Source organism: Alexandromys fortis, unplaced genomic scaffold (genome assembly GCF_014885135.2).
Source record: "Alexandromys fortis isolate MF-2015 unplaced genomic scaffold, M_Fortis_MF-2015_v1.1 scaffold_11, whole genome shotgun sequence".
NCBI lineage: Eukaryota > Metazoa > Chordata > Mammalia > Rodentia > Cricetidae > Alexandromys > Alexandromys fortis.
In genome coordinates, this window is record NW_026067912.1 from 3,797,216 (window position 1) to 3,823,497 (window position 26,282).

General features: G+C 43.6%; 1 protein-coding gene across 1 annotated transcript; it reads right to left on the bottom strand.

Moving 5' to 3' along the window:
• Positions 1-9,066: 9,066 nt before the first annotated feature.
• Positions 9,067-25,501, bottom strand: Slu7 (SLU7 homolog, splicing factor). Its single transcript, XM_050138669.1, has 16 exons — positions 25,394-25,501; positions 21,443-21,628; positions 20,655-20,808; positions 20,255-20,335; positions 19,821-19,985; positions 18,071-18,139; positions 15,893-15,940; positions 15,582-15,713; positions 15,242-15,339; positions 15,048-15,115; positions 14,495-14,634; positions 13,564-13,725; positions 11,446-11,550; positions 10,980-11,051; positions 10,753-10,866; positions 9,067-10,078 (listed from the first exon to the last, which is right to left on the bottom strand). Exons 2-16 carry the CDS (start codon positions 21,610-21,612, stop codon positions 9,899-9,901), a joined length of 1,758 nt encoding a protein of 585 aa, XP_049994626.1. The 5' UTR covers positions 21,613-21,628; positions 25,394-25,501; the 3' UTR covers positions 9,067-9,898.
• Positions 25,502-26,282: the final 781 nt, after the last annotated feature.

Below are 26,282 nucleotides of genomic sequence, written 5' to 3' on the forward strand. Positions count from 1 at the left end.
TATGTTGGCTATATTAACTTGCGTTCTTCCACTTTTTATTTTTTTTAGTTTGTAAAGGTTGGGTACTCTTTTAATATCTGGTGGAATTATCAGATGATTGTCAAGCCATCCGGTCCTGAACTTTTCTCTATTGGGATTCTTTGATTTATTATTTTGGTTCACATGTGTTTGTCCCCTAGTTTGAATGAAATGTTCCCCACAGTCTCAGACATTTGACCACTTAGTTTCCAGTTGATGGTGCTCTTTGGGGAGGTTTAGGGAGAATGGTATTTGTTGGAGGAGGTATGGCACTGGAGGTGGGTTTTGAAAGCTAAAAGACTTGATCTATCTTGAGTTCACTCTCTGCTTCCTGCTTGCAGTTTACGGTGTGTATGTAACCTTAGCTCTGCTCCTGCTGCTATGTCTGCTTGCTGCCACACTTCCCTAATACTACAAGTTCTAATCCCTCTGGATCTACAAGCCCATGAACCCTTCCTTCTATAAGTTGCCTTGGTCTTGGTGTTTTATTCACGGCAGCTACAGAGAAGTTACCAATGCATTCTCAAACATTCATGTATTGGAGGCTTGGTTCTCAGTGGGGGAATTTTTAAGAGGTGCAGACTTAGGAAGAAGGTCACCAATGCCCCTCCTTACCACGTCCTTGATTTCTCTCTCACTGCATGACCATCCCCTTAAGACATGGTCTGCCACTGTGCTACCATCTGCAATAGGGCCTTCACCAAAGCTGCCAAAGCTGTGCCACACACTCCTGGATCTTTCAGTGTAGTACTGAAAAATCTGATAAATGCTCTCTATTTGTTAAAGTTTGCTCAGATTTTTTTTTTTAACTTTTTCTTGAATCAGTTTTGGGAATATAAGTCCTTCTAGGAGAATTTCCCCATTTCTTTTTAGATTATCAAATGTGTTGTTTATAATTATTGTTCATAGCATTTGTAGAAGCATTTAAAATTTTTTCAAGGTTCAGGATAACGTCCTCTTAATTCCTGACTTTGAGGTTTTTATGACTATGATATGCTAGATAAAGATATGCCTTTTTTATTGATCTCGTGTGTGTGTTACATGCACATGAGTATGTAGGTGCATGCACCCATGAATGTACATGTCGAGGCCTGAGGAGGACATAGAGTTTTCCTCTATCACTTTTTGTCTTATTAAGTCTTTTACTGAACCAGAAGTTTACTGATTTGGTGAGACTTGCTGGTCAGTAAGCTCTCTCGGGATCCACCTGTCTCCAATCCCCAGTACTAGGCTTACAGGCAGGTGCACCCATGCTGAACTTTTCATATGGGTCATGGGGATTTGAACTCAGGTCCTTACACTTGCAGGGCATGTGCTCATACCCACAGAGTCATCTCCTTAGCTCCTTATTGATCTTTTCAAAGGACCAACTCTTTGTTTATTCATTTTTCTCTATTTCGCTTACTTCTGCCATTATCTTTGTTCTTCCTTCTTGCTTTGGATGAGTTTCATTTCAGAATGCAAGTCCAGGTTATACGCTGGGTGAGGCGGGAAGGATGAGGTGGCTTAGTTGGTAAAACCGCTCGCTGTGCAATCCTGACCACCCAAGTTCGATGTGATCCCAGGAACCCAAGTGAAGGTGGAACTGTCTTCTCATAGTTGTCCTCTGACATGAACACATGTGCCATGTCACATGTGCGTGCACAAGCTCACACATCATATATACACATGATAAGAATGAACACATAAAGCTTAAAGTGTGTAAAGTAAAACATGGGAAATCGGGTTCTTAAAATGTAGGTAAGACTTTTGCTAGAACGATGTAATATATAGAGTTGTGATTTTTCCAATCAAACTGATGGTCCATCAAAAAAAAAAAAAACCCAAATACCACAGACCAACTGCCTAGTTCTGATTATAGATAGGAAAATGTTTTTAAATTGCTGGTGCCACAAAGACATAAAAATTAAGCAAATGAAATATAACTTCTTAGGGAGGAAACATGAAAAGGTTCTAGAGGGAAAATTTCTACAAGAGCTTGATTTTAAAGAGGAGAAAACCTAGGTCCAGAATAAGTAATAGTTGCCCCAAACCACAAAACCAAATTGGAATAAAAACTTACCCATTACTCATTCAGAATATTGGGAGCCAAACAGATGAGGTGGGTCTCTGGATGGTTTGCCATGGGAAGTAGCCTCCGACACGGAGAACGTGTGGCCTCAAGGAGCCGGGGGGGGGGGGGGGGGGGGGNNNGTGAGCGTGGCTGCATTTAGCAGCTGGAGCAACGAGATGGAGATCTTTTTCCTTTGGCTGTTGGCTGCAGCTTCTGGCACCTTCTCAGTCTAATTAGCCAAACTGATTAATGGAAGATTTAGGCACATCCTGGTACATTAGCCTGCCCAGCATCTCCCACGTTTATTCCAGGGAAAGCCCTAGGGCTGAGTCTCGTTAAGAGAAGGCCACAGGGACACACCGCAGTGGCCAGATGATAAATATCTCAAGGAAAATAAGGGGACTATGATGAAAAGCAGCAAGCAAATCAATGAATGTTGAGCAGGTCAAAATGAGACAATCAATTGACCAGTCCTCTTTTTTAAAATTACATTTATTTATTTAATTGGGGGGGGGTGCACATACGGGCTACAGTGTACTTGTGGAGGTCAGAGTCGGTTTTCATTTTTCACCACTTGGACCCTAGGGATCAAACTGGTCCTCGGGCTTGATGGCAAGGGCCCTTACCTGCCGAGCCATCTCTCTCCTCTCTTCTACTCCTCTCCTCTCAAGTGGTCTTTTTCTTTGGTTAACATGTCTATATAGCAAGGGAGTCACTAAGCCAAGAATCAAATCTAGTTCTGAATCAGAATAAGACTTGTGGTTAATTTGTAGAGCAAAAGGAAGGAACCCTACGTCTCTTTAGTCTCAGAAGCTAAAAGTACAAAAGACAGAAAATTACAACACAGCTCCATACTGGCATTCAGATTCAGGTGGATGCTGGAAGCCTCAAATTCACCTTTCTCATTGCTTTCTAAGTATTAAAGTCAAGCTTAAGACCATGTTTCTATAGCTTAGTGACCAAAAGTCTGTACAATAAGTAGCTGGAGGCTATGCTTTTAATTGAATTATAATCCAAGTACCATGAAGTTTTTACTTTAGAGGCGTATGTCTGTTTGGTTTTGATCCCAATCGGCTTATGACTGAATACTAACATGGTCAAGCCCTTAAGCATGGTTTGGAGCTAATTGGCCCCGCCAGAGTTTTGTCTGGCAAGTCTGAGACATCAGAAGTCCAGGGTGGGCATTATAAATTTGAGTTAATAACCTTTCTCTTTTTAAAGAAAGAGGTTTATTACTTTGGAATTACGTATGTATTTGTGCGTATGTATATTATAAATTATGTCTACATGTGTGTGTGTGTGTGTGTGTGTGTGTGTGTGTGTCTGCCCATGAGTAGTGGATGCCTGTGTGGAGGCCAGAGGCTTGGCTCCTCTGGAACTGAAGTTGCAGGTGGTTGTGAGTCTCCTCGTGCGGGTGCTGGGAATTGAACTTAGACCCCCTGTAAGAACAATACACACCCTTAACTTCCAGGTCTTCAGCCCCTAATGCCTTTTCTAACAATGTTTAATGTCACATTGGTGCTGTCTCAGCACGTTTGCTTCCACCCAAACCTGCAGGCAGTGACACCTACTGGTTAAAAGCTATGCTATCTGGCTGAGCTGTTTATGTATGAAAAAAAGATCAGAAAAGAACACATACGACTGATCTCTGCCACTACGCATATTATTATGGGAAATTTATTTGCTACTGGTTTTAAAAACTTTTTCTTTTTAATGTGGAGGTATTCTGTGCAGTGTGAATGTCTCATGTATGTAGGCCATCTTGTTTGTAATTTATACTCTGGTCACTCAAAACGGTTGAGTGGCCTCAGCAAAAGGCATACAAGGGAAGGTGTGATATGAAGAAGTCAGGGTGAACGAGCAAGGGCCGGGACAGCCATCTAGGCCAGGGCACACTGGTCCAGAGCAACTGCCTGCCTAGGAATGGGGTCCCCTCATCTTCCTGCAGGACTGTTAACAAGAATCTCGGTGAGCCGCAGGAAGCCTCAGCGGGCCTGCTGACTTGGAGCGCGGAAGTAATCAAAGGGCACAGACTGACTAATATGTCAGGGTATTTGTCAGTATTATAGTGCGTACAGCATGGGAGACAAGGGAAGAGACACCGAGACTAACTCCAAAGAGTGCACTTAGAAGCAAGTGTTACATAAGGCATTTCGCCTTCTACGGCATTACCTCATAATCTGTAATGTTACTGGGAAGTTGATTAGCCTCCCAATAACAACCCTCATGGAGAAGGGAGGGGTCGCTGCCAGTTTGTTCTTAATTGTGGGAGAGCCTCTCTTTCTTCTTGGCTCAGTTTCTAGCCTATCATACCATATTCATTGTTCTGGTGTTTATTTATTTTTTTAAAATAATATGTATTTTCAGTTATGTGTATGTACAAGTACATGTGTTGAGTCCAGGTACCTTTGGGAGTCAGAGGCATTGGCTACCCCTGAAGTCAGAGTTATAGGCAGTTGTAAGCCACCTGATGCGGGTGCTGGGAACTGAACTCAGGTCCTGTGTAAGAGCAGTACATATTCTAGGTGGGCGGTGGTGGCGCACACCTCTAATCCCAGCACTCAGGAGGCAGAAGCAGGCAGATCTCTGTGAGTTCGAAGCCAGCCTGGTCTAGTTCCAGGACAAGCTCCAAAGCTACAGAAAAACCCTGGCTCGAAAAACAAAAACAAAAACAAAAACAAAACAAAAAAGTAATACATAGTCTTAACAACTGGGCCATATCTTCAACACCCTTATTTATTTTTATTTTATGTGTGTGCGCGCATGCATGTGCGTATGTGTGTCTGCTTGTCTGTACATGCAGCACGTGTGTGTAGGTGCTCAGGAAGTCCAGAAGAGGGCATCTGATCTTCTGTAATTGCACTTACAGGTGGTCTGAGCTACCCAGTGTTGGTGCTGGGGACAGAACCAGGCCCTGTGCAAGAGCAGCAAATGCTCTTAAGAGCTGAGCCATCTCTCCAGCTACTTGTTTTTCTTTCTAAGTATTCAATTATTTTTTATAAGATTTATTTATTTATTATGTATACAACATTACTCTTTAACTGCCCCCATCCTACAGAGTAAAAAAGCCCAACCTCTGGATTTGAAACCCCACCAATCTCTACCCTGGAAAGCTGCACCCTGAAAAGTTCCAACCCCCTCCCCGCAAGATGCTCTACATAAGCCCGGCCTTCTGCTCAGTTCTTTGGCATCCTCCTGAATATTAACCTTCATCAGGCGATGAAAGGAGACAGAGACAGAAACCCACATTGGAGCGCGGGACTGAAATCTCAAGGTCCAAATCAGGAGCAGAAGGAGAGAGAGCACGAGCAAGGAACTCAGGACAGCGAGGGGTGCACCCACACACTGAGACAATGGGGATGTTCTATCGGGAACTCACCAAGGCCAGCTGGCCTGGGTCTGAAAAAGCATGGGATAAAACCAGACTTGCTGAACATAGTGGACAATGAGGACTACTGAGAACTCAAGAACAATGGCAATGGGTTTTTGATCCTATTGCACGTACTGGCTTTGTGGGAGCCTAGGCAGTTTGGATGCTCACCTTACTAGACCTGGATGGAGGTGGGTGGTCCTAGGACTTCCCACAGGTCAGGGAACCCTGATTGCTCTTTGGGCTGATGAGGGAGGGAGACTTGATCGGGGGAGGGGGAGGGAAATGGGAGGCAGTGGCGGGGAGAAGGCAGAAATCTTTAATAAATAAATAAATTAAAAAAATAAGACAACAACAACAACAAAAAGAGTGTTCTGTGGGTGGAACCTGGGAGCTGGAGGTGCTGGGGGAGGGGCCTCGCCACCGATGTGACTGGAGGGGCTTCCAAACAGAGCATCCCCTAGTTTTTGTAGGCAGTGTCTTGGTGACAAGTGCATGAGGATTCAACAATGACCCCGACATGAGGCATCTCTTTTTCACATGGGCAACCAATTCCGAATTTTCTCCTAGGAAAGAGGAGGCACCATCAGTACACTTGGAGCCTCACATGTCAAGTGCCAGGTTGTGCTCCAGAGAGAAATCTCTGAGGAGAAGGAACATATTGACCCCTTTCATGGGTAATCGCAAATGTCACAGAACAGGAACTCCTGCGGTTTCTCCCCCTTTTACACATCACAGGAACGCCATCAGCTGGCTGCAGTCATCCCTGTCAGCTGCCTCGTCAAGCTGAATGCCCACCTTCAGAGGACTAGCTCTGAGCCCTCCTAGAACTTGCTGTAAGAAGTCCTGCCTCATTTAATCAGTTCTAGAATGGATCCTGTCATTGAACAAAAGGGCAGTTGCTCAAGATGCTTCTGGGCATCCGGGCCCAGAACGATTTGTGCTCTTCCGAGCGCACAAGGTTTGACTAATTAACCAGCTACGGTGTGAGCACCTGGGTTTCTCCTGGGCACACAGATAGGCAGATTGATGTGACGCCCACAGCAAGACGCTCTTATGTGATCCAAGTGTTTTCAACTGACCAGATGGTGCTGGTATAGGCTTTGGGCTACTGAGGTTATGCCATGCAATGCTACCATGGCATCTTTTGAAACGGTCTGACAGTTTTGATGGCGAGAGGTCAGCATTGAAAATATGTTGTTGCACAACACACACCATGGCGCTGAGTGCCATCAACCTCACCACTGTACAGGTGAACCAGTGATGAACATGGCCATCACCCCGTTCGCATTCTTTTGACACGGTATACAAAAGTTCTCAGTGAATGTGCCAGAAACACCATGGAATTGGAGTAAAATACAGCCCTGAATTTAAACGAAGCCACATTACAGGCTAGTCTGTCACTACATATTCTGTATGCATCAAGAAATGTCCTGTAACTTGTCTGTGTGTGTGTGTGCGTGCACATACTCATGAATGGTGTATATATATGCCTAATTGTACACGGAGGCCAGAGGAAGATGTCAGTGGGATATCTACAGGTCATGGCTAGCTTTTTACCTGGTCCTAGAACCTGAATGTGAGAGTCCAGCAAGTGTTCTTCCATTGTGCCCAACCTAGGGGAGTGCCATGAATTCATATTACAGATTGTATTAAAAGGTCAGGTATTGATACTAGAAAACCTATCAAAGAAATTGCAAAAGACCAGCAGCCATGTAAGCCGGAAACCGAGGACTGAATAACGGAAGGAACCGACATTTGAATCTGATACATCTGTTGGTAGCCATGCTGTACTGCTGGGAACCAAGCACGCTGTTTGGAGCTAAGCACATGAGCTGACTGTAAAATACGAGTAACTTGCACCTTGTGAGTCGCATTAGGGACAACACAAAAGCTACAGCCAAGAGTTCCAACACTAGCAAAGGTGACTGTGTCTGAGAGAATGAAACTGAAAGCTTACAACACAGGGCACAGTGGTTGCACATAGGTAACCCCGGCAACTTAGGAGGTGGAGGTAGGATGTTTGTCTTCAGCTACATATTGTGAGGTTAGCCTGGGCTACACAAAACCCGTCTAGAAGAAAAAAAAATCAAAGATCACGTCCACATAAATCTAAGTACTGTTCTATGCATCACCCCCGCCCTAATTTAACAGTAGTATGATTTGGGGTAATAGAATTCTTTCTAAAATCAGAATAAATTAGCCTCAGAGTTTGATAAAGGATGTTGGCATTTTCTTGTACAAACTCAAAACAAATCAACCCAGGTTGCTCAACACTCCTCTAATCCATTTCTTTTTTTTTCTTTTTTCTTTTTTTTTTTGGTTTTTTGAGACAGGGTTTCTCTGTGGCTTTGGAGTCTGTCCTGGAACTAGCTCTGTAGACCAGGCTGGTCTCGAACTCACAGAGATCAGCCTGCCTCTGCCTCCCGAGTGCTGGGATTAAAGGCATGCGCCACCATCGCCTGGTCAAAGATTTATTTATTTGTTATGTATACAACTTTCTGCCTCCATTAATACCCACACACCAGAGGAGGGCGCCAGATCTCATTACAGATGGTTTGGAGCCACCATGTGGTTGCTGGGAATTGAACTCAGAACCTCTGGAAGAGCAGACAGTGCTCTTAAACCACTGAGCCATCTCTCCAGCTCTAATCCATTTCTTTACCAAACAGACAAATGAAGCTACAAACAACTCAGTTAAATATTTCAATGAAATCTTTAATAACAAAAGATAGTACACAAAAAGACACCAACGACCCACTTCGTGGTAAAATACCTATGTTGAGGTAGGGATAGAACAATTTTGGCCTTGAGATCTATTTGCAATATAGTGTCGTGTACTTGTGTGGGTACATGAGCATGGCATGTGTGTAGAGCTCAGAGAACAGCCAGTTCCTCGGGTGCTGCTCACTAGCCTGGTACTTGCAGACTTGGCTGGGCTGTCTGGCCATCTGTCTGTCTGCCTCTCCGGGGCGGATATTACAAGGAGCACCCCTGTGTGGCCGGCCTGTTTTCTTTCACTCTTTTATGTGAGCCCTGGAGTTCGAACTCACATCCCCTGGCTTGCAAGCTCTTCTCTGACCGAGTCAATTTCCCAAGCCTGCACTGTAGTTTAGTCTCCGTCTGAATACTGACGTCATGTGTAGCCAGGTATTTGGGAACTTGGTTCAGCTGTCTTTCCTCTGCCATGTCTGAGATGCTGACTTGACACAGTATCCTAGAAGTGAGTCAGTGTAGTCAGATCGTGTTCTCACAATCGTAAGGCGTCAGCATTGTCTCTACCATGAGTTTAGGTGAAGAAGGCTGAGGATCACAGCTGTATCAGCTATAAAGATGCCAGGACGCTAACCTTAAGACGTCCTTAAGAAACTTCAGCTCAGTTTTTCTGCTCTTCAAATTACATCAAGTGACGCCTGATGGGCATGTAGACTCTAATAGATGTCTAAGATATTTTGTAACTATTACGAGGACCAGAATTAGATGATGTCTTCTATCATAAAAGAAGGGTATTTTATGTCTAAAAAAATCCATGTTCAGTGAGGTGGGTGTGAAGTAGTCGATGCTGACCATTCCAAAGCTAAGCATTTTAGATGTAAGGTACAAGGAAACGCACGGAAACCCAAAATTTAACAACCAAGTGAAAAATAGATTTATTATTCAGATTATGGGGAACACAGATATTTACATGCCTTATAGATTTCCTTCTGGTGATGCAGACGAAGGCAGAATATTTGTTGTTGTTTGAAACCAAGAAAATCCTAAAAGGCATTAAAATGAATAGAATTCTATAAAAAACTGCAATTATTGAGATAAATTACTAGTGATGTCACTCCTTGAGGTTAGGAACTGAGGAGCTCTGGCTGTAGGGTGAGGCCCTGCCTCCACCATGGTGCTGCTGTATAGAAGACCAGAGACTGTACACAGCTTGAGACCTAACTATGGGACAGGTGACTTCTATTTTTTCTTAAATTTGAGGCCATCTTGCTTTGTAGCCTAGCACAGCTTCAAACTCTTATTCATTGAGACAAAGTCTCACATGGCGTAGGCTGGTCTCAAGCTTGCACTGTAGCTGAGGGTGGCTCTGGCACAATCTCTGCTAGGATTACAGGTGTGTACCACCACACTCGGCTGACCTTGAACTCTTGCTCCCTGACTCCACTCTCAGGTGCTGGCATCACAGGCTTGAGCCACTGTGCCAGGCTCTGAAGGACACTCTTGCGAGGAAGACAGCCAAAGTCTCTTCCCTAATCTAATTAGAATGGATGATGTTTAATCCCAACCCACAAATGTATGATCTTTCTTACTCACTTTGTTTCTTGACTGTGGAGAACAATTCTGAGACTTTGGAAAGCTTTATTAATGTCAGACAGCAGAAAGAAAGGACAAGGACTTTCTATCAAGAGTCAGGAAGGAGCCGGAATGAACATGCTGTGTATGTATCCCATCCTGACTAGTTACTACTGTCCCAGGAAAGAGGCCATGGGGTCGTCTGGCCTCTGCCGTTTCATTCTGTAGGCCTCCATTTCCTCTTCAGTGGGCTCCCGGGTTTCATATATGCTGTTGTATGGCCGCTTCCGCTCATCAATCTGCATGATCTCCTTGACATGAAGAAGGCGGGCCTCCTCTGCATTCAGTGCCTGTGGTGAGAGGTGAAAACAAGCTCTCAAATCTCTATGCCACGGCTTTTATTAAAAAGAACATGGAAGACCTCTTGGACTATGAAGGGCTCTATCAACCCCACACTGTCTGAATACCAACCGTACACCGTCTGAATACCAACCATACACCGACTGAATACCAACCAAACACCGTCTGAATACCAACTCCACACTGTCTGAATACAAACCCCACACTGTCTGAATACCAACTCCACACCGTCTGAATACCAACCCCACACCATCTGGATACCAATCCCACATTGTCTGAATACCAACCCCACACTGTCTGAAAGAACACAGTAGTCAGTTAGCTCTTTTTACTGTGAAACTACAACTAGCTACTATTCGGCTCACTTGATAACTTTCATAGAGCACAAAATGTGGGATGACAGTTTTTAATCAGTTAGAGGAATCTGGTTGAGGGGCTGGCTATGGGCAAAGGCCGTTGCTGCTAAGCCTGATTACGTGAGCTCAATCCACAGAATCCAACAAAGGAAGGAGGGGACCAGCTCCTGCTAGTTGTCTGACCCCTGCAGAGGTGCATGGGGACACGCACACACCTGCCACTGCAGGCAGGATGATACTGTCACAGACCCACAGATGGTGGCTCTTGCTATTTGTCACTTTCGCTTCTTAGACACCACAAAAAGTACCTTTTTCAGTTTCTCGTGCTTCCTGTCCTCGTCGTCGCTGTCGGAGCTGCTCTTTCGGTGTTTCTTCTTCTTCTTTTTCTTCTTCTTCTCCTCTTTTAGTTTTTCCTGATGCAGCTGACAGGGAGAATAGAAACACCATATGAACACAGAGCTCTGGCACAAGTTTTAACACCCCACCCCCTGCCCCCCATGATATAACAGTCCCGAACAGAGCATTCCAGACCGACCTCCATGAGGGTCTGTGGTTTCTTTGCAGGTTCTTCTCCAGCTGTGTCACTTATAATACATTCCTCTGAATTCTGTGGGGGAAGAAATAGAATTTGAGCTGAAGACTACAGTTACACATCAGCTGAAGAACAGTTAGAATTTGATACACAAGAAGATATGTTTTCTGCAGGGTTTGGCTGTCTTCCACCTTTAAGAACTAGAGGACAAGGGCTGAAATGTAGCTTGGTTGCCGGAGTCCTTGCATAGCCTGCAAAGCCCTGGCTCTACCTCCAGAGCCTCCTAGAGCCAGGACTGAGACTAGCTGTAACCTCAGCATCTGGGAAGTGGGGGCAGTCCAATCACAAGTTCAAGGTCACCCTTGGCCAGAGTGGATTCACAGTTAGCTAAGCCTACATGAAACCCCAACTCACCCACTTAGCATTCTCCTCCACACAAAGGAAAACAAATCAGAGGATAGTTACTTACAACACTCTCCTTCCCCGCTTCTCCGGTGCAATAGGAGTACTTGAAAAACGAGTGACAACATTTGTATCCCCACCGGCCGTCCTTCCAGTAAGATCCCCAGATGTGCTGCAGAAAGAGACACAGAGGGTATTTGAAAAGCAGCTTGAAATTAGGGTCTTTCCCTGGGCAGTGGTGGCACATGCCTTTCATCCCAGCACTCAGGAGGCAGGCAGATGGATATATGCGAGTTCAAGGCCAGCCTGGTCTAAAGAATGAGTTCCAGGACAGCCAGAGCTACACAGAGAAACTCTGTTTTGAAAAACCTAGATAAAGTAGACCGGGAAAGAAATAAGAAACTTTCCCATATAGCCAGAGCTACACAGAGAAACTCTGTTTTGAAAAACCTAGATAAAGTAGACCGGGAAAGAAATAAGAAACTTTCCCATTCTGCACTGAGAAGGCAGAGGCAGGAATATTCAAGTAAAAGCCAGTCTGGGGCTACATGGTAAGACTATGTCTCAGCGCCTCCACTCCCCCGCCCACCCAAAAAAAACTATGAAAAAATTTAGTACACTTGATTTCTCATAAGACAAGGTGTGGGGCATCCTAAGCCTACATTCTTACTGTTAGTTAGTGGATCTTGCTGAAGAGTGCACACACCCTTGTTAGACTCATTCTGCTGAGTTTGTAAGGCCTGTCTGGCTCATTCTGCTCTATAAAGTACAGATACTGTTAGATTTCTGAGCCTTGATGTATAAAAATCAGTTTGGCTAGTTTAGATTTACAACAAATGGGGTTGAGGCTGTAGCTCAGTGGGAGAACACGGCTCAGCATGTATGAAACCTGAGTTCAATCCCCAGCATGAGGAAATACATAAACATGCTTTATAATATAATGAACAATAAAACAAGGGTTGGAGAGATGGCTCAGAGGTTAAGAGCATTGCCTGCTCTTCCAAAGGTCCTGAGTTCAATTCCCAGCAACCATATGTGGCTCACAACCATCTGTAATGGGGTCTGGTGCCCTCTTCTGGCCTGCAGGCATACACACAGACAGAATATTGTATACATAATAAATATTTAAAAAAAAAGGGGGGGCTGGCGAGATGGCTCAGTGGTTAAGAGCACTGACTGCTCTTCCAGAGGACCCGGGTTCAATTCCCAGCACCCACATAGCAGCTCGCAGCTGTCTGTAACTCCAGTTCTAGAGAATCTGACATCGTTATACCAATGCACATGAAATAAAGTTAAATAAAGTTTAAAAAAACAAAACAAAACAATAAAACAACATCACCTACGACACATTCTTGTCAATACAGTTAGGTATTATTTAAACTAGACTTTAAACTGACATTCTTGTTTTAAGAAATGTAAAGGGCCAGGCATGGTGATGCACACCTTTAATCCCAACACTCAGAGGCAGGCAGATCTGAGTTCAAGGCCAGCCTGGTCTACAGAACAAGTTCCAGGGCAGCCAGGGCTACAAAGAGAAACCCTGTCTCTTGGAGGTTGGGGATGTGTGTACGTGAGGGTAGAAAATCTCCAACAAATAATCAATACAGACTTAATCGAGCTTGACCAAAATACATATGTATATAGATTTTCAGAGTAAGAAAGGGGCAGGTGAGATGACTCAGAGGCTGATGGGCTTGAGTGGATCCCTGGAAGTCACATAAAAGTGAAAGGAGCCAACCAACTCCACTAACTTAGGCTTTGAACACGTGCACAAACACACACACACACCCTCTGGGTAAAGCCAAATGAATTAGGGAGTTAATGTCAGTCTGAGGCACAACAGGGTAGCAGCACTGTCTAAAATTGTCATTTTTAGAGATGTATGATAGAGTGTTTATGAGTGAAATAGTCTACCTGCAATTTCTAAATATTTCTGCCAAAAATTAGCAATATGTGTATTTATCTATAGCTACTGTACATTCAAACCTAGTATAAATAGTACAACAGACAAAAATGTTTTGGTTTTACATAAGCATGCAGGTGACTACAATAATATTTTTCATTTTTCTCACTTTTAGAAAAAAATTCATAAAACAAAGCCAAAATGCCAACACCAATAACAAAAAAGAAAAGCATTAGTTGGCCATGATATTATGTGAGGAACAGTATGGAGCTGAGCACTGACCGTGTGGTTATTGATCTTCACGTCTTCCTCATACTTGGAGCAGGCGACAGCCCGCTCCTGGCCTTTAATGACCGTTCCATGCCTGGAGTACTCCACATAGTCTTCTGTCTGGGCCAGCAGCAGCTCAGCTGGAGGAGCATCCAAGTGTTCTTGGCCACCATACTAAAAGGACAATGGGCATTATTAAATCCATTTTATAACTAAGTGTTCTTGGCCACCATACTAAAAGGACAATGGGCATTATTAAATCCATTTTATAACTAAGCTTTTATATCAAATCTTTATGAAAAGGGTTTACTTTCAAAGAGAATAAATGAACCTTTTAAAAACAGCTTTTCTGATGAAACAGTGAAAAGAGCACCACTAATTCTTCCCATTTAAGTAAGGTGTTTCTACTGTGGCTTATCCGGGAATTGAAGTCGGTTTCAAGATGGTCGTAAGCCCTTCCTTTAGGTGCATGTCTGATGTCCTTTGCCTCATGACTTCACTGGTTCTCTCATCAGGAGATGAAGCCAATTTCTCCATCCCTGGAATCTGCATGTGACTGTCACTTTCTTCTACCAATGGGAAGCTCACAATGTGACGAAAGCAAAGGTGTATTCTGTGCACCGGGGCACACATTTTTTAGCTGTGCCCCAGAACTCTAAGAAAGTATTTTAGACAGCTGGGCTAGGCTGTGGGAAGACAAGACTATGTGAAGCAGTCTTGAGCAGTCAGGGGACCCAGCTGACATGAAGCAGTGTGAGAAATAAGAGACATTTATCTTCAGGACCACATCTTGAGGAGGGGAGGGGCATGATTGCTGCAGAAGTCTATACCAGCTAAGTCAGCGGAAGAACAGGACTACGCCTATGGGTTAAAAGGACTCTTTGGACGGCATAACAAATTGAATGCTTCTTAAGCAAAAAGTAAAGTGTTTTTTTAGCGGTACCTTTTCCAGGATGCTTTCTTTCTGCTGCTCCTTGAAGTCTTCCTTTTTGACCTTGAAGGACTTATAGAGCAGCTCTAGTTTTGTAGGATCTGCCTGGAGATGTACTTCAGATCCCTTGTCGTAGGCTTCCCAAGCAAACACTAGGGCAATTCAAAGTATCTCAATGAGTTGCTAGCTCACTGCATTTTTTTAAAAGCAAGCTAACAGTACTCTCCCTATCTTTTCTTTCTGCTGGCTTTTTCTTAAGAGTTGCCTCAAACGTGTGGCAATCCTCCTGTATCAGTCTCCTATACAGTAGGGTCATAGACATATGCCATCATGCATGTTTTTATAATGCTCAATTTCGATTTTTTACCTTTATTTATCTGGGTGTGCAAATGTGTGATCACTTATGCCACAGAACATATATCGGGTAAGAGGATAACTTGGTTCTCTCCATCCACCGTGGAGACACTGGGGACAGAACTGCCTGATGGCAGTCACCCCAGCCACCTCGCTGGCTCTCAGCCCTAAAGTTCATATAAAATGCCCTGGTATAAAAATGAATACTTACACTGTGTTTGAGCCATTGAAATGGTGTCTCCAGTGTATCTAACAAAGTTATCTCCAGCGTAACTCACTCTGTAAGCACAGATTTTAAAAAGTTCTCAGAAATTGTTCCCCATTAAGAAAAACTCATTCACAAAATCAAATTAGAAAGATTAGCGCCCCTTACTCCGAAGTCCGTAAAGTTAACCGGATACTTACTCATCTGGATTCTTTCCTGCATTGGCATAGGGATTCTCTCTCATCGCTCTAGTTTTTGGATCATAATAGGCAGAATTTGGATCTAAATTTCTCAAATACTAGAAGGAAAAAACATTTAAAGACTGAATTAACATTTATTTATAACAATAAAGGGCTCAGCAGGGCAGAGGAGTGGGTTCTGAGCAACCCAACATCCATGGATGATTCCAGTACGGTAAAAAGCACATGCTACTGTCCTTTGGAGTGACGCTAGTCATGGTAATCAAACCGCACAGACACTGCACATGCAGAGGAAGGTGTGAAACACGATCTGTCAGAGCTACAGACCGACATGACTTACTTTTGCAATATCTTCACGAATCCTGAGATTCCGAACAGTAATGCGTCTCTTAGAGTCGAAATTCTGCCCGGGCATGTCAATATCATCTGCATATTTGTCTTCATCCTCGTCTTCACTGTTATGATCCTTTTCCTAAAAGGAAGAGTGGGGAGTGAGAAAACTAAGCGGAAAGTCACAGCACTGAGTTCTTGTCTTCCTTCCTTTTAAACAAAGGTTTATCTGTGTGACTTAGGGCTACTAATATGACTACCACAACTACAGCCACTGAAACAAAACAGAACATGCAGCCAGAAAAGACAAGCATGCCTTACCATCTGAGAATTGGGTTCCTCTTCTCCCCACTGATGTTTTGGAGAATTCTGCATCAGGAAAGCAGGAAAACCATTTGTAAGTCCCTTCCACTTAATTTACCGATGGCTTAGCATTTTCCAAACATATAAACGGGTGTAGTATAGGTGAGTGAGACAGTGCATGCCTAGCGTGCACCAGACCTTGTAGCACCGGGGAGAAGGAGGGAGGGCAGAATGGAAGGGAGGCTGCTTCACTTCAACTCAATAAGCTCTCAGACTTCTCACTTGTGCTGAGCACATATATTCTGACACAAGTGTGCTATTGTGAACACTTAATTTTATTAGTGTCTACAAAACCAGAAAACAAACACATTTTATTGATACAGGATGTCTTTCATATGTATGTGTCTGTGTGTGTACATACACTTGTGTGTGCGTTCCCTCGGAGGTCAGAAAAGAACACTGGCTTGCTTGGAGCTGGGGTCAAAAGCAGTTGTAAGCTGCCAGATGTGGGTGCTGGGAGCTGAACTCAAGTGCTCTTAACCTCTGAGTCACCTCTCCAGCCTCCTGCTATAGGATTACACTCACACAAGGTAACAGGAAGTTTAAGATGACCAAAGAACCCAACAAATACCCATTATACTTGTTTTAGTCATTAGCTGCATCATGTTCATTAAACCTGACTAGTTTTCTTTTTATTTATGTAGTATTGGGTCAGCACAGTCCACTGTGTAAGTGTCAAGGTCAGAAGACAAGCCCGCAAAGTTAGTAATCTCCTTCCACCTTTATATGAGTTCCGGGGCTTAAATCCAAGTTGCCAAGCTTGCACGGCAAGTTCCTTTTCCCATTGAGCCTTCTTACTGGCCCCAAACCTCACTAGTTTTTTTTTTAAAAAAAAAAATCAAGTCCAAATAGAAAATGTTGTCAGGAAGTAGTATTTTGAACATAATTAGAGCCCATAATCTCTCATAGGGAGTGGTACTATCGGGAGGTGTGGCTTCGTTGGAGCAGGTATGGCCTTGTTGGGGTTTCCTATGCTTGAGATACTACCCAGTGTCTTAGTTGACTCCCTGTTGCCTGCAAGATACAGGACTCTCCGCTATCTTTCTAATACCACGTCTGTCTGCATGCTGCCATGCTCCCTGTCATGATAATGGACCAAACCTCTGAAACTGTGAGAAAGTCACCTCAATTAAATGTTTTCTTTATAAGAGTTGCCATGAGGAGCTGGAAAGATGGCTCAGAGGTTTAGAGCACTGGATCTTCCAGAGGTAATGAGTTCGATTCCTAGCAACCACAACAGGTGGCTCACAACCATCTGTAATGAGATCTGGTGTCCTCTTCTGGCCTGCAGACATACATGCAGACAGAACACTGTATACATAATAAATACATCTTAAAACAAAACAAAACAAAAAAAAACAGAACAAAATAAAAAAAGAGTTGCTATGAGCCATGCACACCTTTAGTCCCAGCCCTCGGGAGGTAGAGACAGGCAGATTTTTGTGGGTTCAAGGCCAACATGGTCTACAGAATGAGTTCCAGGACAGCCAGGGCTGTCACAGAGAAATCCTGTTTGGTGTTTCTTTACAGCAATAGAAACCCTAAGACAGGATGCTTGTAACCTGGGTTCAAACTCCACCACAGCACACACGTAAAGTCAGAAAAAAAGAAACCTGGTATTATGAGTCTTCTGCTGTGATGGTCTTCCATTTTTTTCATATATCACTATATTATATGGTAGCTAGTATTGTTACTGAGGTCTTAATAAATGCTATTTTAAGAGTGAAGGCCTGACATATGCAGTGCACCCCTGCAACACCAGAGCTTAGGGGATGGAGACAGAAGTTCAGTTCCTCCCTAAACAAAGATGTAGAAAATGGATTCTTGTTCTACATTTCATTTCTTTGCTTTAAAGCAGTGGTTCTCAACCTTCCTAATGCTGTGACTCTTTAATACAGTTCCACATGTTGTGGTGATCCCAACCATAAAATTATTTTTGTTGCTACTTTACAACTGTAATTTGGCTACTGTTGTGAATTTTAATATACATATCTGTGTTTTCTGCTGGTCTTAAGTGAGCCCCAAGAAAGGGTCACTCAACCCCCACATGGGTCATAACCTATAGGTCTTGAGAACCACTGTTTTCAAGCGTCTGAATATGAGTGTTTTGTCTGAATATCTTGTGTCTTTACTTACAGCTTGTTCCATTAATTTTCCAGATGCTAACTCTTCTTGCAGTTTCTGAGCTTTCAAAGTTCGTTTTGCCTAAAAAAATGGAGACATTTAAATTTTACTTACAGCATTTAAAGTAAGTGATTTTAGTGGTTTCAGAAATGGACATTAGAGCACCAAGTGAAGGGCTTGTGGGGAGTTAGACCCTTGCGTGAGTGAGCCCTGATGCAAGCAGACCAGGTGGCAGCACTGGTAAACCAGAGAGTGAGCCCTGGCAGCAAGATGCCAGATGGTGCGAGATGCTGCTGACTCCAGCTCTGAGCTGATTTCTCTTGGGCAGGCTCAGGTTACTACATATTTCAATGTTCCAGAAAACATGAGATCTAGATCTTTATGGGCAACTGCATACTCTTGCCAGGCATGGTGGCACATGTTCACTATCCCAGCATATTGGAGGTAGAGGCTCAGCCCCATCCTTGACTATATAATTACAGTCATAGGGAGTTCAAGGTCAGCCAGGTTACATATAACCCTTCAAAATAAAAACAAGATAGAAGCTGGCCCCAAAAACAAAACTCATGATTTTAAATATAATCTGTAATTCCTTAAGAAAAAAGCAGAATAGACTACTATTTCCAAGGAATTTGGCTAAGAAGGTAGAACCATTGTTTAAAAACAAAAACAGGGTGGGTGGTCCTTGGACTTCCCACAGGACAGGGACCCTGATTGATCTTTGGGCTGACGAGGGAGGGGGACTTTTTTGGGGGAGGAGGAGGGAAATGGGAGGCAGTAGTGGGGAAGAGACAGAAATCTTCAATAAATAAATAAATAAATTATTAAAAAAAATAAAAAAATAAAAACAAAATCAGGGGCTAGAGAGCATTGACTGCTCTTCCAGAGGTCCTGAGTTCAATTCCCAGCCACCACATGATGGCTCACAGCCACCTATGGTGAGATCTGGTGCCCTCCTCTGGCGTGCAGGCACATATGCAGACAGAACACTGTACATAATAAATAAACCTTTAAAAAATTTTATTCTCTCTAACACACATCAAATATTTAAAAAAAAAAAAACCCTCAAAAACCTGAAGTTAGATTAAAATGCAGTTTCTGAACAGGTTAGCTATTCTTCCATGGTATGTGGGAGCACCATAAAGCAGTGTTAGACACACGCTGTGGTCTAGGGGCAAAGACCTCAGATCTTCAAAAAGTCAAAAGCAGCTAGGTGTGGTGCTGCACACCTTCAATCCCGGGACAGGATATTCTTAATCAGGAGACAGAGATGGGTGGATCTCTGAGTTGTAGGCTACCTTGATCTGCATAGTAAGATCTAGGCAAACCAGGGTCACATAGTAAGACTTTGCCACAAATAAACAAACAAACAAACAAACAAACAAATAAATAAATAGAAGATTTGGATGTCAGTCTGTTCTTACACGTCTAGTACCTTTGGTCACACTGGGACTAAAGAATAAAAGACTCAGGAAACTGCCGTCGGTGAGGTGTGGTGGCATTTGTCTTTAATTCCAGCATTTGGGAGACAAAACTAACCTGGTATACACAGTAAGTTTCAGGACAGCTAGAACCATATAGAGAGACCCTGTCCACGGGAAAGAGAGAGAGAAACTGCTGCCAAGCAGGGCACCACACAGTCTTCACCACTGAAGTAGACATGCTGCTATAAACACGGTGCCCTGAGACGCAGGAAAGCCTTGCCAGGTTAGAGAGTCTTGGATCTTCCCTAGCAAAGTAGAAAGGCAGTGAACTGGCTCACCAGGTCAACTTTGGCATATTCCTCAACGATTTTCATGTGCTCTTCTGGGTTGTAGCCATTCCAGCGGTCCCTCTTCCCATCGTAGTCAAACATCAGCTGGGGCTGGATGTGCTCATCTGGGGCGATGTTAGTGCCTGTGAACTTTGCTCCAACCCGCCTTGGCCTCTGAAAGACAGCAGACCTTTTCCTAAGAACTTGCAGCACAGAGAGAGATTTCATGAAATTTTTACAGTCGGCTTGAACATGCTGTGGGATTTTAGTCTCTAAATTTAATTATTAGGCAGTTTTGGGGCAGGAAACTTTGATGATGCTGGACTAATTTCATGCAAATTAAATTTTACTTTTCTAAATTAATTTTAGGAAAACAGATCTCCGGCAAGGGGAAAACAGAAGGCTTGCTGACAGTTTCCCAGCAGGCTCGGGGCTGATCCTACCTCGAAGCAGTCTTTCTTCTTGTGTGTCATGGCCCCACAATTTTCACATGCCCCTTTGCGGTACTTGGTAGTTATAGCATTCTATTAAAGTACAGAGAAAAACAAAATAGACATCTTTTATATCAGAGGCATTTAGAAATAACTTTAGCTTTCACTATCTTGTCTACTGAATGGCTTTACTAAGTTAAGAAGAAAACCAGGCAGTCTTCATGGTCTAAGTTTAAGGGTTTCAATAATATAAAATTCATGTAAGAAGACTGTAACTAGCATTTAAAACACTGTGAATTTCAACACCAGGGGCACAGAATTCCTCCCCACTTTAAATAGCGTCACATTAAAGGTTCCTAAGTTCTTCACACACATTCTCCACCCACAAAAGGACACACAGGCCACCACATACCTCCTTTACACCTCTCTTGTACCATTCCCCAGAGGAACTGAACTGCTTCTGTTTCTCTGGCTGTGGTCTCTGATGCTTTAATGTGGGCCTTTTTGATGGATCAATGTACCATGGAACCGAAGAGATGTACTGAGGGATATGAGGGTTGATATCTCTGTAATAAAATTTAAGTAAGATTGTAAAGCAGAACGTTTGAACATTTTAATCACGAAGGTAGTGGGCACAGAAGCCAAGAAGAGACATCTTGCAGTGGGATGGGAGAGGGAAGACTGTTGCTATCTCCACTGACAGAAGAACTAAAAGTAAAGATCTAAGTTATTACATTGAGGAGTAGTCTAATCAAGATGCTGAAGAAACTCATGAAACACCTGAATGGAGACAGAGGGATGATAGGAAGGGGTTAGAGAGCTCCATCTATTCCAGCTAGAAGTCAAACTACTGTCTCCAGCCAACTGATTAAAATAATCACATAGGCATTATTATTTAGAGATGTGAAAAACTCAAAATGAAAAGATGTAAAGGTAGCTACTCTAGTCTGGGGAGTGAAAAAAGGTAAAAAAGGACAAATACTATGCATTATAAGCTCTTCAATATTACCTGATTACTAAGCCATACACATATGAGTCTAATGAAACAAGAAAGAGGAATAAAAATTCTGTAACTAGTAAAGGGCAGTTTCCTGCCCAAGCAAAGGCTGAGCCCTGGTGCAGTGGGTATGGACCTGGGCAAAGGCTGAGCCCTGGTGCAGTGGGTATGGACTTGAACAGATCATGTAAGAAGCTACTTACTTTCCCTCTTCATCAACTTCCGCCGGAGCATTGCCCAGTTTTCTCTGCTCTTCTAGCTCCTTCTTTTTCCTCCAGTCTTCTCTGGTCATCTTCTTTGGCTCCTCCAAACTCATCTCCTTTGACCCCGAAAGGGGTGTGGCATTAACCGTATCTATGGCTGCCGCCGACATGATGAAATGGCTTCCCCTAAAAAGGAAGGAACTTTTTAGAGGGAAGGAGGCCTTCAGGATGCAGTCACGAGACCACTACACTGTGTGCTACTGATATACACTGTGAGTTTCATCAGGGTTTCTCTCTCCTTCACTTTTTTCTCCCCCTGACTTTTTAAACTTTATGTGGTGGTGTGATCAAAACTGGGTCCTTGCCCAAACAGCAGTGCCCAGTCTTACACGCTCTTATTCTTTCAAAGTGCCTGTAAAGGAGGGGCTCTTTACATTCTTAAATTACATTTATTTGTCTTGTGTGTATGTGTGTGGAGGAGTGGGGCAGGAATTGTGAATGCCATGGCACGTATGGAGAGGTAAGAGGTCAACTTGTAGGAGCTGGATCTTCAATCACCCTGAGGGTGCCAGGGTCATGAGGCTTGGCAGCAGGTGCCTTTACCTGCTGGGCCATCTCCCTGGTTCTAAGAGTCTCTTTCTCTTCCTCAAAAGGCTCTACAAAATGGGCATTGAAATGTACAACTTTAATCCTAGTACTTGGAAAGCGGGGGCCTGTGGATCCCTGGGAATTGGAGGCTAGCCTGTTCTATGTAGAGAAACCATGGCTACCCAAGGCTATATAGTGAGACCCTGTATCTGAAAACAAAACAAAACAGTTTTTACATATTCTCTGCACCAGTTCTTTCAAAGCTCTAATTTTATACAAAATTTAAAATGTCAAAGACTTTAATACAGATATTCCTAAATTAGCCCTTCTGTGTGTCTTAAACTTTTCTACCACAGTCAAAAAAATACAGAGCTAGCTCATCACTGCTGCCAATGAAGGCCCAATGTCTTAACAATTACTAGTGTTTAGGGGCTGGGGATGAAGCCTCAGAATAGAGCATTTGCCTAGCATGCAGGGAAGGTAGATCCCCAGTTCTACAAGAACCAGGTATGGTGGTGTACACCTGTGATCCAGCAATCTGGAGGTGAATACAGGATCAGAAGCTTTATAGGGAGTTCAAGACCAACCTATGCTACATAAGACCTTGTCAGAAAAAAAATATAGATGGGCCGGTCTATATTCAGAAATGCCTAGCCCCCACCATCACAACACCTGTATTCATAGGGTCTCTTATTTCCACACCCTGTGCCCTCCTCACCCCCAGTCACTCTGACTTTGCTTCTGTTCCCAGCCATGCCAATGAAACTACCACTACATTAACTAAATTAATATTAATCAATGCGCTAAATACCAACTGGACAGTTTTCAGTTCTGTTTTTTCCTTTAGTTGCAGATTCTAATTCCTTGGCTTCTACAACATGTCTCTGGTTTCTTGTGTACTCCTTTTCTGTTCCGGACTCCTTTGTAGGCTCATCTATTTTTACTAAGAGACTGATAAATTTATCTAGAGACTGATTCCATATGGTGCAGTCAGAGCCTCACTCATCACCCTAACCAGTACTAGCTTCCAAGGATCTGGAGGAGCAGTATCCCACACTACTGGGGTCCACATTATTTCTCTGTTACAGAACTTTCATTGGATCTTCAAATCCACATAACCAACTGTGTTGGGACATCACTACCTAGAAGCCTCAGAGGTGCCTATCCACAGCAATGTCTTAAACTCCTGGCCCTCCCTGTGGAGCCCAGGCTCCTTTCATTGACAGCTCTTTTTTCTATTTCGGCTTACTAAATATTTATTTCAGCTTATTAACAATTATTTTTACTTTCTCAATATCACTGCTATTTACCTACTCCTTAGATGCTGGATGTTTCCCCTTTAGTACATGTTGTGAGTTTTTGAGACTTACCAGTCTCTTCTAATTCTGCCCAATTAATCTTTTTACAACTGCACAGCTTAATTTTTCAAAATACAAGTCTGATCAAATGCTCCATTGCTCAAGCTCAAAATCTCTCCAAAGCAGTATAATCCCAGAAAAAAGCAATGCCAACAACGTAAGTAATTCTTTGGTTTTGAGTAACAATATTAAAGAAATAAAAAGGGCCAATGGTGGTAAGTGCCCATAACCCAGGAGGCTGTATCTGCAAGGCTAGCCAGGTCTCCATAGCAAGACTCTGACACAAATATATACAAAAGGAATATTCCTTTTTATAAAAATTTTTTTTCCTTTTTTTTTTTTTCAGATAGGGTTTCCTCTGTGTAGCTCCGGCTGTCCTAGAACTCACTCTGTAGACCGGGCTAGCCTCAAAGTCACAGAGATCTGCCTGCCTCTGCCTCCCAAGCCGCTAGGATTAAAGGTGTGTGGCATCACCACCTGGCAAAAATATCTTTACTAAATATTCCCAACACAGTCTAATTTCAACTTCCAATAACCTAAAAAAAAAAAAAAAACCAAACAACTTAGCTTTAAAAGCTGTTATGGGTTTTACACACGTTTGGACCAGTTACATTTCCGGTCTCAACAGTCACTGGCAACTAGCAATCGTCACAGTGAACAAAGGATGCTGTCAGTCTTACTGTAGGGACCAGTACAGCAGCCAAGGTCTAGCACCAGCTTCTAGCCTCACAACTAGCTGACTGACCCATTCTCACACCCCCACACCTCCCAAAGACTTTCTTAACCTTCCTCCTGCGGTCCATGGATATTTACACAACTCTTTGCCAATACTAAATGCTTAATGACTAGAAGACAATGGTGCTGTTCAAAGCGTTCTCTTCTGTGTTGACCCACTGAAAATATATATAGAATTTTGTTTGTTTGTTCTGAGACAGAATATCCCACAGTCTAGGCTGTCCCTGAACTCATTACACAGCACAGGATGAACTTCTGAGCCTACTGACTCTAGCTCCCGAGTACTGGATTTGGAGGCATGTGCCACCCCCGTGCCTGCTTCTCTGTAGAAGTTTGTCTAAGGGGCAGGAGAGATGGCTCAGGAGCTAAGGGCACCTACTGCTCCTGGAGAGGATCATAGTTCAGCTCTCAGCTCCCACATCACGGGGCTCACAACTGTCTTCTAACTCCAGCTCCAAGGGATCCAAGAAAACTGCGCTGCGCATGTACTAACAAGGGCACATGCCCACACACCTACTTATAGCCATAATTAAAATAAAATAGAATTTAAAAATAAAAAAAACAGAAGTATTAGAAATCGGTGGTCGTCTACGTATACTGGGAGGCAAAAGTGGACACTCATAGATTTAATCACCTTCGTTTTGACAATTACCATTTCTTTAATTTACCAGACACACCGTCACCTAATCTTCACAGCAACCCTATTTTACAGTGAGGAAACAAGTCTGCGGAGGTTAATACTGCCAGCCAACAACACACCAGTGAGAGAGACAGGTCTCAAGTCCAAGGCTGACTTTATTGTGGGTCCTTTAAATCATGTTACACACCACAGGCCACTGGAGTGTTCGCCTGCCGCATTCAAGGTTAGGCTAGACCTAAGTACTGTCAGTAGATAGACTATTTTGCGGAGGGGCCTACAGGTTGGGACGGTGACGACTCAAACTCACTGAATGTAAAATAGACATTCTAATTTTACTCTCGCATCACCTCCCCCAAATAAGACCACCCCCATTCACGAGAAAACTGAAGCTCAAAGGCTTTCTTTTGGGGACAGAGGCGTCAGCTTGGGTGAAAGCCGCTCAGGATGTCCGCCCCACTGTGAACAGGGCTCGGTCCGGCTGGACGCGAGGGTGGCGCCTGCGCCGTGGGCGGTAGTCTCCCCCCGGGTCCGCGGTCCCACGGCGGCTCGTCACCGCGAGGACGCACTGCAGGGAATGCCCTCCCCTCGCAGTCCCCAGTTCGTCCCCTCAGTCTCGGAACCCTAACTTACCCAGTCCGGCCCAGAGCACGCCAAAACCATCCGCCACGAACGAAGCGATCCGGTAATGTTTACTTCCGGGTTCCCTGCCTTTTTTCCGGCAGACCAGCGATAACTTCCGGAAGAACGGCACTTGCGCAGTCCCAAGTGCTTGGCCAGGGCTATTTTTTTTTTTTTTTTTAAGGAAGCAGGCGGTTCATGCAAGTAGTTCGTTGTGCACCCTGCAGGAAGACGGTGGCAGTGCAGCTTTGTGCCCCGCGCAGGGAACACTGTTCTACTTGTAGAACAGTAGAATTTTAGCAAAAAATATTTACTGAAAAAACCAAAAAGGTAGGCGTAATGGCTCACGCCTTTAATCCCCGAGACACAGGAGGATCTTTGAATTCCAAGCTAGTGACATAATAAGATCCTGTCCCAAACAAACTTAAATAGTCCCCCATAAAACAGAAACTATTCAACAAACTACTGGAAAACAGGAGATTTTAGCGGATCTTTCTTTCTTCCTTTCTTTCTTCCTTCTTTTTTTTTTAATTATTGGGTTTCTTTTAGGGGTATGAGTTTACCTGAATTTGTACCTCATTGGGATCAGATCCTCCGGAACTGGAAATGTGTACGTATGTATGTGTGTATATATCGGGAGCCACCATATATATAGATGCTGAGTACCCAACCCGGGATCCTTTGCAAGAACAGCAAGCTCTCTTGACTACTGAGTCATTCCCTGGAAATTTTTCTTTGTGCTGCCTTGTGGTTATTTACACTTCTCCCTCACAAGAATTTGTCTTCAGATATAGATGAATATAGCTAAGATCCCCACCTCAGGAGAACGGTCCGAAGTTATAGATTGTGAAGATTTAATTCGGCAAGTCAAAGCCAAAGAGTGCATCCTCAGAGGAATTAT

Coding starts and splice junctions, on each gene's coding strand:
- Slu7 (XM_050138669.1), bottom strand. CDS start 21,612: ATGTCGGCGGCAGCCATAGATACGGTTAATGCCACACCCCTTTCGGGG. Junction 20,809..21,442: donor GAAGTTGATGAAGAGGGAAA/GTAAGTAGCTTC, acceptor ATTTTATTACAG/AGATATCAACCCTCATATCC. Junction 10,079..10,752: donor AGCACGAGAAACTGAAAAAG/GTACTTTTTGTG, acceptor CTCTCACCACAG/GCACTGAATGCAGAGGAGGC.